This window comes from Xenopus laevis, chromosome 1L (genome assembly GCF_017654675.1).
Source record: "Xenopus laevis strain J_2021 chromosome 1L, Xenopus_laevis_v10.1, whole genome shotgun sequence".
Taxonomy (NCBI): Eukaryota; Metazoa; Chordata; class Amphibia; order Anura; family Pipidae; genus Xenopus; species Xenopus laevis.
The window spans coordinates 41,388,887-41,406,370 of record NC_054371.1 but is presented as its reverse complement, the minus strand read 5'-3'; the positions used below and the strand labels follow the sequence as shown (position 1 = coordinate 41,406,370).

Here is a 17,484-nt window from a genome sequence, read left to right as displayed (position 1 = left end):
TACAGAGTAAGGAATCAGCACTCACTGTATTGTAGATGAAGAAAATTTGCTTTTTATTATCAAGTGATATACATCATGGATCTTGAAAAAGGTCCCCAGGTGGGACCGAAATGTCGGATTAAGATGTATATCACTTGATAATACAAAGCTATTTTCTTCATCTACAATATAGTGAGTTAAGGTGGCCATAGATGCAAAGATCCGCTCGTTTGGCAACATCGCCAAACGAGCAGATCTTTCCCCGATATGCCATTAACGAGCATGGCTATATCGGGTGTAATCTGATTGTTCGGCCATATGGCCGAACAATCTGATTACGATGTGCCGTGGGCTCCGGCGGGATCGGTCGGGTCAAAATCAAAGCTGACCGATCGACCAAACGACCGATCTCCGCCGGACGAAAGATGTCGGCACACGCCACACACGATCCGAAAAACGTACGAATCCTCGATTCGTACGATAGGATCTGTGTGTCTATGGCCACCTTTACTCTGTGTATGCATCTTTGATTGTGCACCACTGGCAACATCACGATTTGAGTGCTGGCACTGTGGGATAATATATATACAGTGGTGTGAAAAACTATTTGCCCCCTTCCTGATTTCTTATTCTTTTGCATGTTTGTCACACAAAATGTTTCTGATCATCAAACACATTTAACTATTAGTCAAAGATAACACAAGTAAACACAAAATGCAGTTTTTAAATTAGGGTTTTTATTATTTAGGGAGAAAAGAAATCCAAACCTGTGTGAAAAAGTAATTGCCCCCTGAACCTAATAACTGGTTGGGCCACCCTTAGCAGCAATAACTGCAATCAAGCGTTTGCGATAACTTGCAACGAGTCTTTTACAGCGCTCTGGAGGAATTTTGGCCCACTCATCTTTGCAGAATTGTTGTAATTCAGCTTTATTTGAGGGTTTTCTAGCATGAACCGCCTTTTTAAGGTCATGCCACAACATCTCAATAGGATTCAGGTCAGGACTTTGACTAGACCACTCCAAAGTCTTCATTTTGTTTTTCTTCAGCCATTCAGAGGTGGATTTGCTGGTGTGTTTTGGGTCATTGTCCTGCTGCAGCACCCAAGATCGCTTCAGCTTGAGTTGACGAACAGATGGCCGGACATTCTCCTTCAGGATTTTTTGGTAGACAGTAGAATTCATGGTTCCATCTATCACAGCAAGTCTTCCAGGTCCTGAAGCAGCAAAACAACCCCAGACCATCACACTACCACCACCATATTTTACTGTTGGTATGATGTTCTTTTTCTGAAATGCTGTTACTTTTACGCCAGATGTAACGGGACGCGCACCTTCCAAATAGTTCAACTTTTGTCTCGTCGGTCCACAAGGTATTTTCCCAAAAGTCTTGGCAATCATTGAGATGTTTTTTAGCAAAATTGAGACGAGCCTTAATGTTCTTTTTGCTTAAAAGTGGTTTGCGCCTTGGAAATCTGCCATGCAGGCCGTTTTTGCCCAGTCTCTTTCTTATGGTGGAGTCGTGAACACTGACCTTAATTGAGGCAAGTGAGGCCTGCAGTTCTTTAGATGTTGTCCTGGGGTCTTTTGTGGCCTCTCGGATGAGTTGTCTCTGCGCTCTTGGGGTAATTTTGGTCGGCCGGCCACTCCTGGGAAGGTTCACCACTGTTCCATGTTTTTGCCATTTGTGGATAATGGCTCTCACTGTGGTTCGCTGGAGTCCCAAAGCTTTAGAAATGGCTTTATAACCTTTGAAATTGAACTCAGGTGTGATAAACCACAGTTAAGTTATTTTTTAACAAGGGGGGCAATCACTTTTTCACACAGGCCGATGTAGATTTGGAGTTTTTTTTCCTCCCTTAATAACGTAAACCTTCATTTAAAAACTGCATTTTGTGTTCAATTATGTTATCTTTGACTAATAGTTAACGGTTTTTGATGAGCAGAAACATTTAAGTGTGACAAACATGCAAAAGAATAAGAAATCAGGAAGGGGGCAAATAGTTTTTCACACCACTGTATATATAGTTCAACAAGATGCAGGCACTCTCAATAAAAATAGTAGATGTGCCTGGGTGCAGGGTCAACACATTTTCATTTACTGCAAAAGATCCGCACTCACAGGTCTTATAATTTATAAAATAAAAAAAAGTATTTGTTGCAAGGGACTAACGTTTCGGCCTACCCTAAGGCCTTTCTCAAAGTGCCAAACTGATCAAGAAACCGCCTTAGATCTACAGACTGGCGGGAAACAGCAGCTGTAACGATGTCACATGATCAGCAATCACAGATTAACGCTATACGTACACTATATTATACAAACGCAAGTTAAAAATTTAGATACACTCCAACTTTTATTTCCTGTGTCAATCTAATAATAATTCATTATATAAACACAAGTTAAAAACAAGACACATCGTAACTTCTGTAACAAATAAATCACAGATTCCTATGTTCTTCATAACCTAAGCTAATAACATTACTAATGTTACAAATGTATCATTCACTTGAGAAAGTATTTAACACAATTGATCTCCCAAACTTTAAATTGGCTGTTAAAACTTTAAATTCACACATAGTATTGCGATGTTCTCTGTTTACCCAATCAGTACTGTTATTATTACACCTCGATTCCCTTACTGCACTTGACCAATATTACTCATCAGAGGTGGTACACTGGCTTAATCCTTTCACATATATTATACTACTCTACAATTGTGCACTATATGGATCCCTAAATTTTGTATGTCTATGGTGTAAGCACCATCTTATATCTTTTTTATTTTCATATTAATCAGGGGCTGGACACTGGTTAGATCCAATGGGTCTCATTGTCAATGGTGTTTACATACCATGTTCTATTTCTAATGATTCATCTATTTATGTGACCATAAATTAATACAAAAAATACAGTGGTGTGAAAAACTATTTGCCCCCTTCCTGATTTCTTATTCTTTTGCATGTTTGTCACACTTAAATGTTTCTGCTCATCAAAAACCGTTAACTATTAGTCAAAGATAACGTAATTGAACACAAAATGCAGTTTTTAAATGAAGGTTTACGTTATTAAGGGAGGAAAAAAACTCCAAATCTACATGGGCCTGTGTGAAAAAGTGATTGCCCCCCTTGTTAAAAAATAACTTAACTGTGGTTTATCACACCTGAGTTCAATTTCAAAGGTTATAAAGCCATTTCTAAAGCTTTGGGACTCCAGCGAACCACAGTGAGAGCCATTATCCACAAATGGCAAAAACATGGAACAGTGGTGAACCTTCCCAGGAGTGGCCGGCCGACCAAAATTACCCCAAGAGCTCAAAGACAATTCATCCGAGAGGCCACAAAAGACCCCAGGACAACATCTAAAGAACTGCAGGCCTCTCTTGCCTCAATTAAGGTCAGTGTTCACGACTCCACCATAAGAAAGAGACTGAGCAAAAACGGCCTGCATGGCAGATTTCCAAGGCGCAAACCACTTTTAAGCAAAAAGAACATTAAGGCTCGTCTCAATTTTGCTAAAAAACATCTCAATGATTGCCAAGACTTTTGGGAAAATACCTTGTGGACCGACGAGACAAAAGTTGAACTATTTGGAAGGTGCGCGTCCCGTTACATCTGGCGTAAAAGTAACACAGCATTTCAGAAAAAGAACATCATACCAACAGTAAAATATGGTGGTGGTAGTGTGATGGTCTGGGGTTGTTTTGCTGCTTCAGGACCTGGAAGACTTGCTTGTGATAGATGGAACCATGAATTCTACTGTCTACCAAAAAATCCTGAAGGAGAATGTCCGGCCATCTGTTCGTCAACTCAAGCTGAAGCGATCTTGGGTGCTGCAGCAGGACAATGACCCAAAACACACCAGCAAATCCACCTCTGAATGGCTGAAGAAAAACAAAATGAAGACTTTGGAGTGGCCTAGTCAAAGTCCTGACCTGAATCCTATTGAGATGTTGTGGCATGACCTTAAAAAGGCGGTTCATGCTAGAAAACCCTCAAATAAAGCTGAATTACAACAATTCTGCAAAGATGAGTGGGCCAAAATCCCTCCAGGGCGCTGTAAAAGACTCGTTGCAAGTTATCGCAAACGCTTGATTGCAGTTATTGCTGCTAAGGGTGGCCCAACCAGTTATTAGGTTCAGGGGGCAATTACTTTTTCACACAGGTTTGGATTTCTTTTCTCCCTAAATAATAAAAACCCATTTAAAACACTCATTTAAAAACTGCATTTTGTGTTTACTTGTGTTATCTTTGACTAATAGTTAAATGTGTTTGATGATCAGAACATGCAGAGCATGACAAACATGCAAAAGAATAAGAAATCAGGAAGGGGGCAAATAGTTTTTCACACCACTGTACATCCCCCATAATAAACCCGAAAATAGTGTCTGTGTAATCAATGTGCAAGGACATTTCATATGCAAACATCTAAAAAATACACCCATCTCATAACATATCCCCACTCCTAATTGTTATCTCTATCTGAAGTAATAAATCAACTTATTATGTTACTCTCACTATCCATATGTGTAACATCATCTCATACTTATAGTGAGTGTTTCCCAAATAAAATCATATCATGTCATAGTTAAGACAATATAACGTATATAAAGTATATATATATATATATATATATATAGATATATATATATATATATAGATATATATATATATACACACACAAAACAAAAAATAAGAAATAAAATATCAATTAAAAAACCACATGACAAATTCATAACCCCAACAGTGCATAGAGTTCATGGTAAAGTCAATCCCCATGTAATGGCACGTATGTAATACTCCCATGGCTATGCAAGACTCATGTCCAACCCTAGTGTTCTCCTATATATATTTTATTAAAGGATTCTGCAATATGTATTGTAAAAAAATCGAGCTTTATTACTGTGCATTCCAACATTTCGGTCACATATTCAGACCTTTATCTTGAGAAAGGTCTGAATATGTGACCAAAACGTTGATTTTTTTATACAATAAAAGGATTTTTAAAAGCAAGGCCTGCGAGTGCCGAGTCATTGCTGTGAAAGTGCTTGCTGAACTACCACCCGGCAACCAGGCAGTTGGCTAGCCAGACTCTCCATTCCAGTGGTCCAGTTTATATACTGGAGCTCATTTTCCATAGGAAGGCTGTGCTCTGTAAAAGTATTTAATTGTAGTGAGACTGTTAGGAAGGTTTCTCAGAGCAGGGCATGGAGTAGGAAGTTTACCGGTCTGTGTGAGGGACTCCCAGAGGGGCTGGGGTTGCTGCCTGTCACTGCAAGGAGCCGAGGGAGACGTGAGCAGATGACTGAGGGTCTAAAATGATTGAGGTGCCGCCAGAAGGTGAGACAGACCAGAGGCTGGTGAGCTGATATCTCAAGAGTGGAGAGACAGAAGGTCTTAGTGAGAAGCCCAGAATATTGAAGACACCTTGTATGGTGAGAACCTCAGAGCGGGGAAAAAAGTCGAGTGCATGTTGTTAAAACGGTAACGAACTGTGTTCCAGTGACATATATATATATATATATATATATACATATATATATATATATATATATATATATATATATATACATATATATATATATATATGTACAAAAAAGTCTTCAGCAAATAATAATAAATGCAGGAACTTTTTTTTGGTTTATTTTTTATTTTTCTTGCATCTGGGCAGCTGTTTTCTACATTGCTTGGTGTGCATGTGTGTATAAACATATCTACACACTTCATTTGCACGCACATTTATTGCCATAAGATATTCGGTTATTAAAGATAAGGTGGGTTATGTACTATGAGCAAAGTTTGCTACAGTTATCACCTTCGGCAGCCAATCAGCAGGTAGCACTGACAGCAACCAGTCAAATGTTTGCTTATAAACAGGTGACCTATGGGCTTCTGCACCTGAGCAAACATTGTGTTCTATATTACATATGAACTATAAAGTGTTTATATAGCAATATACATGCTGCCTTTAGGTGTTCAGATCTCAGTCAGTCAGCTAATAAATTCTCTAAATCCTGCAGAGATATAAACAGTGGGTTGCTGCTGTGCCAGAAAGCTCTTATACACACATGTACAGTCTCACATAGAATGGAAGCAGATACTCTTTATGAATGCACTCCCCCTGAAATCTAAAGGGACATTATCATGTGTGCTTTTGCCTGAACACTATTCCAATGGTTTAGCCAACCAAGAAACCCGATTTGCACTGTACAATAGTTTAGCAATGAAGATTAGTACATGTGAACCTGACATCATGACGCATCATTAGGTATAAATATATCTGTACTACACAGTTCTATGGTAGAGATATGCATTGAAAAAATATAAACTTACCACTGCCATAAGGAAATGCAGGAGCTGATCGCCCATCATAGCCAGAAGAGTGACCACTAGAAAGTAATTGTGGGAAATACTATGAATTAGTTTCTAGCCTTTGTAAATGAAACTACAGGCATTTTAAGTTGCATCTCAGAAGCCAGTTTTCTCTAGGCCTGAAGCCTGCATGTCTAGCCAAATGATTAACAATAATAACAAAACTGCACCCTTTCCTGAAAAAGAATGGTATCTCCAGGCTCTACAACAGGCAGATCATTTACAATGAAGATGTAACTTAAAAATACGGTTGCTTAAAGGAAAACTATACCCCCAAAATGAATATTTCAGCAACAGAAAGTTTATATCAAATTAAGTGGCATATTAAAGAATCTTACCAAACTGGTATATATATTTACATAAATATTGCCCTTTTACATCTCGTGCCTTGAGCCACCATTTCATGATGGTCTGTGTGCTGCCTCAGAGATCACCTGACCAGAAATACTACAACTCTGACTGTAACAGGAAGAAGTGTGGAAGCAAAAGACAGAACTCTGTCTGTTAATTGGCTCATGTGACCATCATACAATCCCAGGGGGCGGCCCTTATGTTTTAAAATGGCAGTTTTCTATTTATGATTACCCAATGGCACATACTACTAAAAAAGTATATTATAACAAAAATATTTACATGAAGCAGGGTTTAACATTTGAGTTTTTTATGCAATTATCTTTTTATAGAGACCTACATTGTTTGAGGGGTATAATTTTCCTTTAATAATTGATGGAACACAAGTGTGTCTGTGTTATCAAACATGGGTAATTGGAGGTAGTCCAGATATTATTCAGCTTTAGTTTCCAGAACCTCACTGAAAGCTATAGACAGTCAGGAGTTGCTATACAAGGGCATCTAAAGGTAGAGAGTCCTGCGTGGGTCCATTTTTTGGAACCCGTACCCGCAACCTGCAATCCGCATCTTACCCGCAAGTACCTTTTCCGCAACCCGGACCCGCTGACCATCAAGAATCAGGAAGTGCTGTCATTGTAAACTGGAAGTAACATCGTCGGTAGTAGGCGTGATTGGAAAAAGGAGTAAAAATCGCTATTGAGAAGACCCGCAACCGGCAAACCAGTAGTACAACCGCCGACCAACGTCTATACCCCCACCCGGAACTTCTACCCGCAACCCGCAGGGTACTGCAGGTTTTTACGGGTAACCCACGGGTACCCGACCCACTGCAGGACTCTATCTTAAGGGCTGCCAATTGCTTAGGTGTTTGTAGGTGCGTTTATACACCCGTTTCCCCTGATGTTCTTGAATAGAGAGATGTTGGACTTCACTTTGGGAGAAAGGAGGCTTATAGTGTTGCTGCAGAGTCTAGGCAACTCAGAACTGGCTAGAATGTTGTTTTATTTACACAAAGTAGAATTTGACTTAATGTACAGGTATGGGATCCGTTTTCCGGTAACCCATTATCCAGAAAGCTCTGAATTACAGAAAGTCTGTCTTATATGGACTCCATTTTATCCAAATTTTTAAAAATGATTTCCTTCTAGTCTGTAATAATAAAACCGTAGCTTATACTTGATCCCAACTAAGATATAATTAATCCTTATTGGATGCAAAACCAGCAGCCTATTGGGTTTAATGTTTAAATGATTTTCTAGTTGACTTAAGGTAAGAAGCTCTAAATTATGTAAAGATCTGTTTACCAGGGTTCCCAAGCATTCTGGATAACAGGTCCTATGCCTGTATTGTGAGTTTTTAAACTTTTATAAATTAAAATGGCCAGAATGTAGGTCATGTTGGTTACAAATTTTTGTGAATTAAACCCACCAGTGGAGCTCAAGTTCTCTCACCTTTAAGTACTTCCTACTCCCTTAAAGTGATGTATCTAACTGAAAAGTTATGAAAAGACAGAGGATGCCTGGGCTTCTGTGCTTATATTGGCTTAATCCTTTCCTTTGTTATGACCAGTTGAGAATTCTATTTTAGGGATTATAAAAGGGATTTACTAATAGCGATTGCCACCTTCATAAAAGGAACAAGGCCGGGATAGATTGGTTTGGTTAATGAAATCCTTTCCAGTCTAATAAGAATAAGAACTGCCTCTAACATTAACTTTGGCTGGTAAGGTTTTCATTGTTACTGTAAAATAAAAGACCACTAGTTTAATTTCAAAGGCCTCTTCTCCATCAATGCACGCTGATGTCTGTTTTCATCCTGCTGAGCTGGCATACAAATGTGGTGTTTTTTTAACATGGCAAGTAGTCAGGGAAAAGTCCAAAATTACTACCACAAAATGTTTTTTGTGCTGTACGGAGCAGGGAACAGTACACTTATTCCAGACAAGGAATGATTTCAGCTAGTGCATAGGAACAGTGAGATTATGAAACAAGATTGAGTTTTGCAATTCAATTAAAAAAATTCTGGGACCCACTTTCCTATAGTACAAGAATAGGCAAACAACACATTTGCATTTTACCATCTCAAAATAAAAACAAACAAAACACTGCTCAAATGAAGGTTATCAAACAAGACATGGAGCCCCCTTTTTGGGGAATAAACTTGCTTATTTAATTGCTCTTAGTAGTGTCAATGTTGGTTCTGCTCATATTTATTTATGTTGTTCTACATCTGCAGTTTTAATGCCAGTGTCCTCTGTGGGTTCTGGCAATGCATCAAGCACATTCACAGATGGACTGGTGTCATATTGCATTATATACCATTGAAAACTGCAGGGTACAGAAAGTGCCCGTTACAGAACCTTTGAAACTGTGAGTAATCCTGAACATTATGAATAAAGAAGCACTGCATAAAATAATTCTGGAGTTACATACCTTTCTATTGTTGGGATGAGAGATGGTGGTGGGCCTCCAGGAGGAGGAGGGAAACCTAAAATGAGAATGAGAGGTTGATATTCTTGTAACTGTAATGCTTCTTTGTGGCATCCATATTGATTTTTAAATCCTAATAACTCTATTCCAATGGTGAATATACACAGTGAATAGTGATGCCTTAAAGGTAAAAATAAAAACTGGGTAAATACTAGACTGTGCAAAAAAAATGTTTTCAATATATTAAGTTAGCCAAAAATGTAATGATTGGTTAACAGTCAGTAACCAATCAATCAGTGACTTAAGGGGGGGGTCATAAACATTGCATGTGACCTGTATGCTAAGGATCAATTGCAAACTCACTGAACAGATATGTCCCATGTGGCCTCCCCTTCAAGTCGCTGACTAACTCAGTTGAGTTCTGTTATGTTACATCTATTTACCCAGTTTATATTTTTACACTGAACTGTTTCTTGAAAAAATTGCCAAACGTGAGTTTCCTCCAAACACCCACAAGGTATGCTATGTTCCTTTAAAGGGGGTTATTCCATACAGTTAGCCAGCACACCAATCTTCAAAACTATACACACAAACATCTCTCAGTAGTGATGAGTAAATCTGACCTGTTTCAGTTTGCTGAAAATTCAAGAAACAGTGAAAAATTCATCAAATGCATTGGTCGCTTTTTTTTTTTTTTTGAAACGCCCAGTGACAAATCGCCTCTTCTACGGTGCAACTAATCTCCCCGAACTGCCTTCCATTGGCTAGAATGTCAATTGCCAACAGGATGGCAATCGGAGTGCTTCCTTTTCCGAAGTCGCCCGAAGTTGCCTCACAAGGAAGTTGCCGACGGAAAGGCAGTTCAGGGAGATTAGTCGCCCGAAGAAGAGGAGATTTGTTACTGGGCGACTAATCTCCCCGAATCTGAGTGTGTGTCTCTGCCCTTATATCATAGAATTCATGATTCTTGGCAACTTTTTAATTGGTCTTCATTTTTTGTATCTTATAGTTTGTGAAAGATTTGCCTTTTTTGCCGAACCTATACATATTCCAGTCCTTCATTCAAATGACCATGTAGTTGCTAAGGCAATTTGAACCCTAGCAACAGATATCCTGCTGACATTCCAAACTGGAGAGCTGCTGAACAAAAAGCTAAATAATTCTAAAAAAAACTCATAGAAAATAAAAAGTGAAGACCAATTGCAAATTGTCTCAGAATATCAAGCTCTATGTTATGGTAAAAGTTAATTTTAAGGTGAACAATTCCTTTAATGCTTTACCATGTTGGAAACTAAAATCAGGACACATATCTACTGCTACAACTAGAATCGAGTAAATAGAGAAGTTTAAATCTAACTTACTGCGTTTCGGGCTCATTTTTCTCACACTCACTTTCTTTCCTGTCTTCTCTGAAAACCAATTAAATAACTTCTTAAACAGAAATCACTTGCTAACATTGCTATGGCAGGGCTGCCACTCCCATGGATTTTATCCTGACATTATAAATTTGTCCAGAATTTTGCAACCTCGCTGACTTGCAGGTAACAACTAAAAGCAGATAATGCATAGGATGTGAAATCCAGTTGATTTTCTTTTATGGGGCCAAGCTTTAAGGAAAAACCCTGCTGGTGGCAGCCCTGTGCTATTGTAACTGTAAAATCACTACTGTTTTATAGAACTGATAGCTCAATAGATCAAGAAGCCGAGAAATGTGTTCTTAAAGAGGGGAAACCATTTAACTTTAAATAAATCATTTGGATATATTAGAAATACATTTTTTTTAATGATATATTAAAATACATTTGTACATTTCCAGTGATTTACTGCTTCCAACGTACGGTCTTTATATTTTTCCAGACATATTTAATAGGATACTAAATGCCTTTAGTTTAGTGTTTGCCATTTAACATGATACCTTGACCCCCAAATGAGAGTCCAATGAATTTACCATACCTGGAATGTGAAATAATCTCAGGGCCTATGGCTAAAAAGGGGAAATGACTGTAGTAGCAACACAGACAATAGCTTCACAGAGCATTAACTGTCTGCAGTGTCATAACCAATACCTTTAAGGGAGAACTAAACCCTAAAAATGAATATGGCTTAAAATGCCATATTTTATATAATGAACTTACTGCACCAGCTTATAGTTTCAGCTTGTCAATAGCAACAATGATCCAGGACTTCAAACTTGTCACGGGGGTCACCATCTTGGAAAGTGTCTGTGACACTCACATGCTCAGTGGGCTCTGAGCAGCTGTTGAGAAGCTAAGCTTAGGGGTCGTCACAAATTATCAAGCAGAAAATAAGGTTTGCCTTTAATATAAACTGATGCTACAGGGCTGATTATTAAATTCTGATGCTAGTTGCACTGGTTTCTGTGCTGTAGTAATTATCTGTATGAATTACTAATCAGCCTTATATTGTAACATTTAGGGGGTTATTTATCATAGTCCGAATTTATGTCATTGGTTTCTGAAATATACTCCAACCAAATCAGCACAGGTTATTTCCCCTAAATATCAATAAATTTTCCCGAAATTTCCAGTTTGGTAGAAAACTCGAAAAAATCATGAAAAACATCCGAAAATTTGATTTTTTTTTTTGGAATTTTTGCCCGAAAAACCACAAAATCTTTGGATTTTTGCACAAAACTCAGCACAGATCAGGATATCTTTGGGACTTCTCACATTGACTTCTATACATCTTTGGCAGGTCTGAGATGCCAGATTTCCAGATTAGGAGTACTGTATATTGTGAGTGGGTCCCTAAGCTCAGTAAGTAACAGCAGCACAGAGCATGTCCAGTGAATCAGCAGAAAAGAAGATGGGGAGCTACTGGGGCATCTATAGAGACACAGATCTTCCCTGTGGTTGCCTTGAGCTGGTACAGAAGCCCAAAACATAATGTATAACATTTCTAGCTTCTTCTTTAGTTAGGCGTTAGTTGTCTTTTATGAAAGTTTTTTTTAATAGTTCTCAGCTATAGAGAATGAAGGGAATTTAAAGCTCTTCTTTAAAAGAGTGTGTGTTTATGGATCAAAGAGTTTTCTTTCAGAATGTGCAAGCTGGGAAACCCAAAAAACTAGTTCTACCCCAAATTTTATCATTTAGATTGTTGGCTCTATGCCTTTATTGATTAGCCTGGCCAATTGCAAAGACAGTCCAAGTGCCAACCCACAAGTGTGTATTAAACATGCTTGTGTCCTATAATAACATTGCGAATGTGAAAGGCTGTGACAAGGTCACAATGGCAAAATAGAAGCATTATGGCAAGTGATTTAAATGAAAGGCAAGAATGCTATTTGTACTGCTAAAGGCTAGTAAATACTATATATATTGGGGTATATTTCTCAAGAGGTGAACTAAAGCTCATAAGGACATTTTGTCGCTTTCTATTTAATTGTGCTGCAGTGTTTTGGGGGTCATATTTTTCAAAGAGTGGAAGCGAGAATTCACCCTTTGATAAAAATGCCCCTAAAAATCCCATACAAGTTAATAGAACGTGGAGACATTAACTGTGCCTTTAGATAGAGATAAAATGTATATTAATGTATACACAACAGCAAGTGGATCAAAGCATTGTATGCGGACTAATATTGGCATTATATCTATCCTGCTGCACGTGGCTTAGCAAAATTATAAATCAAAAATAAAATTAAGCACAGGTTTCGGATCAGTTATACAGAAACCAGTTGGTTGGGAAGGCCGTCTCCTATAGACTCCATTTTAATCAAATAATTCCAATTTTGAAAAATGATTTCCTTTTTCTCTGTAAAAACATAACAGTGCCTTGTACTTCATACAAACTAAAATATAATTGATCTTTACTGGATGCAAAACAATCCTATTAGGTTTTTTAAAATTATTTCTTAGTCGATTTAAAGTATGGAGTTACAGATTATGGAAAGACCCCTTATCTGAAAACCCCCAAGTCCCAAGCATTCTGAATATCGGGTCCCATACCATAGCTTGACTTACAAAACAAGAGCATAATGTGATCATTTTTTATTGTATAAGTACAAGTATGGGACCTGCTATCCAGAATGCTCGGGACCTAGGGCTTTCCAGATAACAGATCTTTCTGTATTTTGGATCTTCAACCCTTAAATCTACTAAAAAATTATGTAAACATTAAATAAACCCAATTTGCTTGAAATAAGGATTAATAATATCTTAGTTTGGATCAAGTACAAGGTACTGTTTTATTATTACAGAGAAAAAGGAAATCATTTTAAATTTTTAAACAATTTTAAAAAAGTATTTCCTTTTTCTCTATAATAATAAAACAGTAGCTTGTACTTGATCCAAACTAAGATAAACTTAATCCTTATTGGAAGCAAAACCAGCCTATTGGGTTTAATGTTTATGTGATTTTTTTAGTAGATTTAAGGTATGAAGATCCAAATTACAGAAAGATCTGTTATCCGGAAAACCCCAGGTCACGAACATTCTGGATAACAGTTCCTATAGCTGTATTTGGTTAAAATGGATTCTATGGGAGAAGGCCTTTCCATAATTTGAAGCTTTCTGGATAACGGGCTTTCGAATAATTGATCCAACACATGTACTGTGTATGGAAATACAGTGTACTGCAAAGCAAGCTTTCTGGACTATATGGTTCCTTCTTCAGGCTGACACTTAAAAGGGCTCCACTGTACCCAAATTTACTTTGACTGCCTAGTTTTTTTTTTGTACTTCAAGCATTGTACTAAATCTAATCTTTATTTAGATCTTTATTGGTAACTACATGTGGCAGTGTTGCCTTTTCCTTTGATTTTGCAGTTTAAGACAAGCTGTACATTAGTACAAAGCAATGTTTTCCATTATCTGGAAAACCCCAGGTCCCAAGCATACTGGATGACAGGTCCCATACCTGTACAAGTATGTTTTTTATAAAACATAAACAGTGAAAAGAAAGCCAAGGTAAATCCCAACAATCTGTTATGCATGAAACAGACCAGACAGCAGACATATTAAATCTACTTACCTGGAGGTGGCACAGTGATAGGAATTCCTGAAAAACAAGAGAAAAATCAGTGTGTTTATGAAAATTCTGTTGCTCTCCGCTGCCACATAATGTTTGTTTGAATAAGATGCGAGCAAGTGTTTATCAATTCACCAAATAAATATCTATAGAAATAAGTCAAGTCAACTGGACTTGCTGTGTTTTTTTCCCTTGAATCCTCGATTCATACAATTTTCGGACCATGTGTGGAGAGTCTCAACATCTTTCTTCCCACGGAGATCCATCGTTTGGACGATCGGCCAGGTTTAAAGATTTTTGTCGGCTGCCGATAATATCTCTGCATGTATTGCTGATTGGACCATTTTCAGAGGGAGACTGTCACCAGCTTTGTCAGACATAAACTTTTGTACAATTTCCGTTAGGGGCAGAACATCGGCTGATCTGTTTTTACTACTTTATTTAAACTGAAAGTTAGTGGCAGGTCGGGAGATGGGGAAGTCCAATCGTTCGAGGATTCAAAGCTCCAATCTTGCTTATATGACCAACACCTAACTTAATGACATCATTGTGGATTATGATAAACAGATTATGCTGATTGGAGCAACATTCCAGAGGAAGCAAGATCCTATGTACAAGTTATTCTGAATTGAGAAAGCCAGTTGGATGACTGGTGAAACGTCTTCAAGAAAAAAAAAAAGTCCAGTTGATTTGAATTGTTTCTATAGATATACCATGACCTGGATGAATGAGAATCTTACAAACATATTCACCAAATAAAATCACACTACCATTTGTTTGTTTCTTAGAAAGTAAATTTGCCATTCAGCCTTAAAGATCTACATTGCCTGTTCAACCATGGTCTTTTACATGTTTGTGTGCATTGCTTTCACTTATTCAGTGTTAGTGTCCCATAAACATAGTCAATGAGGGAAGCCAGTTAGTTAATTAAGGTGGTATAATTAAGGTTAATTAATGAATCCCAGTAGGCTATAGAAGGAAATCCCTCTTCTAACCTTGTTCACAATAGTTAATGTAATGTAGGTCAAGAATCCTCAATGCTATATGTCTTCCGGGTGTGTAATATTGATGTTAGGGCAAACTGAGAGCATGGAATAACTTGATTAAGAGATCAGTATCTAATAATCACTCATAAAACATTCAGTTATGCTCAAGGAGAAAAACTAAATACAACAGAAAGTAAACAGTGTAATATGGCATATCCTATAATAATTTTGTAAGGATACTACTTTGAATGTCACTGCATTTCTGGAGATAGCCGATTTAAGCATTAAAGGAATGCCATTGGATGACCAGGGAATCAGATAGTAATTTTGTTTTGACGGACAGGATGTATAGAAGGGGAGCGAGCCTTTATTTATAATCGAAAACCCTAAGCATGGCACTTAGGCATATACCGACGTGAAGAACCTTATACCTGCAATAATAACCCCTGCGGCTTTATTTAAAGAAGAATTAAACCCCACTAAATGCCCACCTTTTCCATTTACCCCCCTCCCTGCATAGTGTTCAACAAGAATAAGTGTCCCACCACACTGACCTAAATTTGTAGAGTAGCGCAGCGGAGCTCAGGGGCGCCATATCCGGTCAATTCAGTATCTTTGTGAATGGATTGCTCATGCTTCAGCCGTTGCCGCATGCACAGTTGGAGCTGGAAAGATACCGAAGCGACCGAACAAGGCTCTGCTGTGCTACTTGAAAATTTTAGGATGGGACACTTATTCTTGTTGAACACTATGCAGGGAGGGGGCCAGTGGAGAAGGCAAATGGGGGCTTTGCTATCCTTTAAAAGAACAGTTCAGTTTAAAAATAAAAACTGGGTAAATAGATAGTATCTGCACAATAAGAAATGTTTCTAATATAGTCAGTTAGCCAAAAATGTAATGTATAAAGGCTGGAGTGACTGGGTGTAACAGAACAGAACAGAATCCAACTCCGATGCTTTGCAGCTCTCTATCTCTGAGTTAGTCAGCAACTTTAAGGGGGGCACATGGGACATAACTGTTCAGTGAGTTTGCAATTGGTCCTCAGCATTAAGCTCAGATTCAAAAGCAACAGTTATGACCCATGTGGCCCCACCTCAAGTCACTGATTGGTTACTGCCTGGTAAACAATCAGTGGAAACCAAGAGAGCTGAAAAGCAGGACGTAGTGTTCTGGCTATTATGTTAGACATCCAGTCACTCCAGCCTTTATACATAAAATTTTTGCCTAACTAACTATATTAGAAACATTTTTTATTTTGCACAGCCTATCCATTTACCCAGTTTTTATTTTTACCCTGAACAATTACTTTAAGACGGCTTCACATGTAAGCAAGGAAAATGCAGCCAAAAATATGACACAAATGTTTTAAATCCAATATGATTGAATTATCTGGGGAGCTTTCATTTATAGGAATGTGCAGTGAACAAGAGGTCACCCCTGCAGAGTAGTGTATTAGAAGGTTGCTGCAAAGGAAAGTGTCTTTCAGTATGAGGGCAGTTACTGCAAAAAAAAAAAAAAACCCCAGTTTATTATATACCTTAAAGGTCTTCAAAAAATACTGAATTAAATGTTTTACACAGACAATATTTCAGGAGTTTCCAGGATAACCAATTGCTGCCAAGTCAGGAAAGAAGTTTTGGTCCACAAGTCAAAATTATTAGTGAAACAAACTTTTCTTTGACCTTGTCTGAATCAACACAGCCTACATCAGGAGGATTAATATTTATTTTCAAACTAACATTTACTGATGAATAATTATCGTGCCTTTCTAACAAATGCACAAGAATTACATTATGCCACTGTACAACACACACAGAATCAAATGGCTAGGGTCAATAACCTTAAAAACAAATATACAAGAGTATAATATAGGGATCCATCACACCCCCTTAGCAGTGTTACAGTTCTAGCAAGTGTGCAATCCCCTTACCCAGCTCTCTTCCCTTCACTCACACATATGTGATCATCAGCACAGTCAAATGTAATCCCTTTTGTATAGATCCTACCAATTTCTAATTTCCCAAATCATTCTTGTTAGAAGTCCTTACAGAAGCTGTTTTACTTGACACAAAAGGCCTTGTTTGGAACAAACTGATCAATACAGAGAGTATAGAATTCACTTTCTGGCTATGGGCAGGGGGATTCTGACTAGGTGAACCCAATTCAATCAGTGCTGATGATGTTGCAGGAATATATAACGCAATATTGCTAATGTGTTATGCTCAGCATTAAAATAACAGTAACGCCAAAAAAGTGTTTTAAAGTAATATAAATATAATGTACTGTTTCCCTGCACTTTTAAAACTGGTGTGTTTGCTTCAGAAACACTACTACAATTCATATAAACACAGGTTAAAGGAACAGTAACATCAAAAAAATCTAAGTG

General features: G+C 37.9%; 1 protein-coding gene across 8 annotated transcripts in view; it reads right to left on the bottom strand.

The window, feature by feature from the left end:
- The window catches only part of fip1l1.L (factor interacting with PAPOLA and CPSF1 L homeolog), a 60,348-nt gene that overhangs the window by 19,509 nt on the left and 23,355 nt on the right, over nucleotides 1–17,484 (bottom strand). For 4 of the 8 annotated variants that reach the window (XM_018229856.2, XM_018229846.2, XM_018229864.2 and 1 more), the window contains 4 exons: nucleotides 14,116–14,142; nucleotides 10,488–10,535; nucleotides 9,130–9,184; nucleotides 6,308–6,363 (listed from right to left, as the gene is read on the bottom strand). In XM_018229856.2, coding sequence (XP_018085345.1) covers nucleotides 6,308–6,363; nucleotides 9,130–9,184; nucleotides 10,488–10,535; nucleotides 14,116–14,142 — 186 coding nt within the window. Of the gene's footprint in view, nucleotides 1–5,154; nucleotides 5,418–6,307; nucleotides 6,364–9,129; nucleotides 9,185–10,487; nucleotides 10,536–14,115; nucleotides 14,143–17,484 lie in introns of those variants that run through there. The other 4 variants (XM_018229888.2, XM_018229873.2, XM_018229883.2 and 1 more) reach the window with 2 other exon arrangements.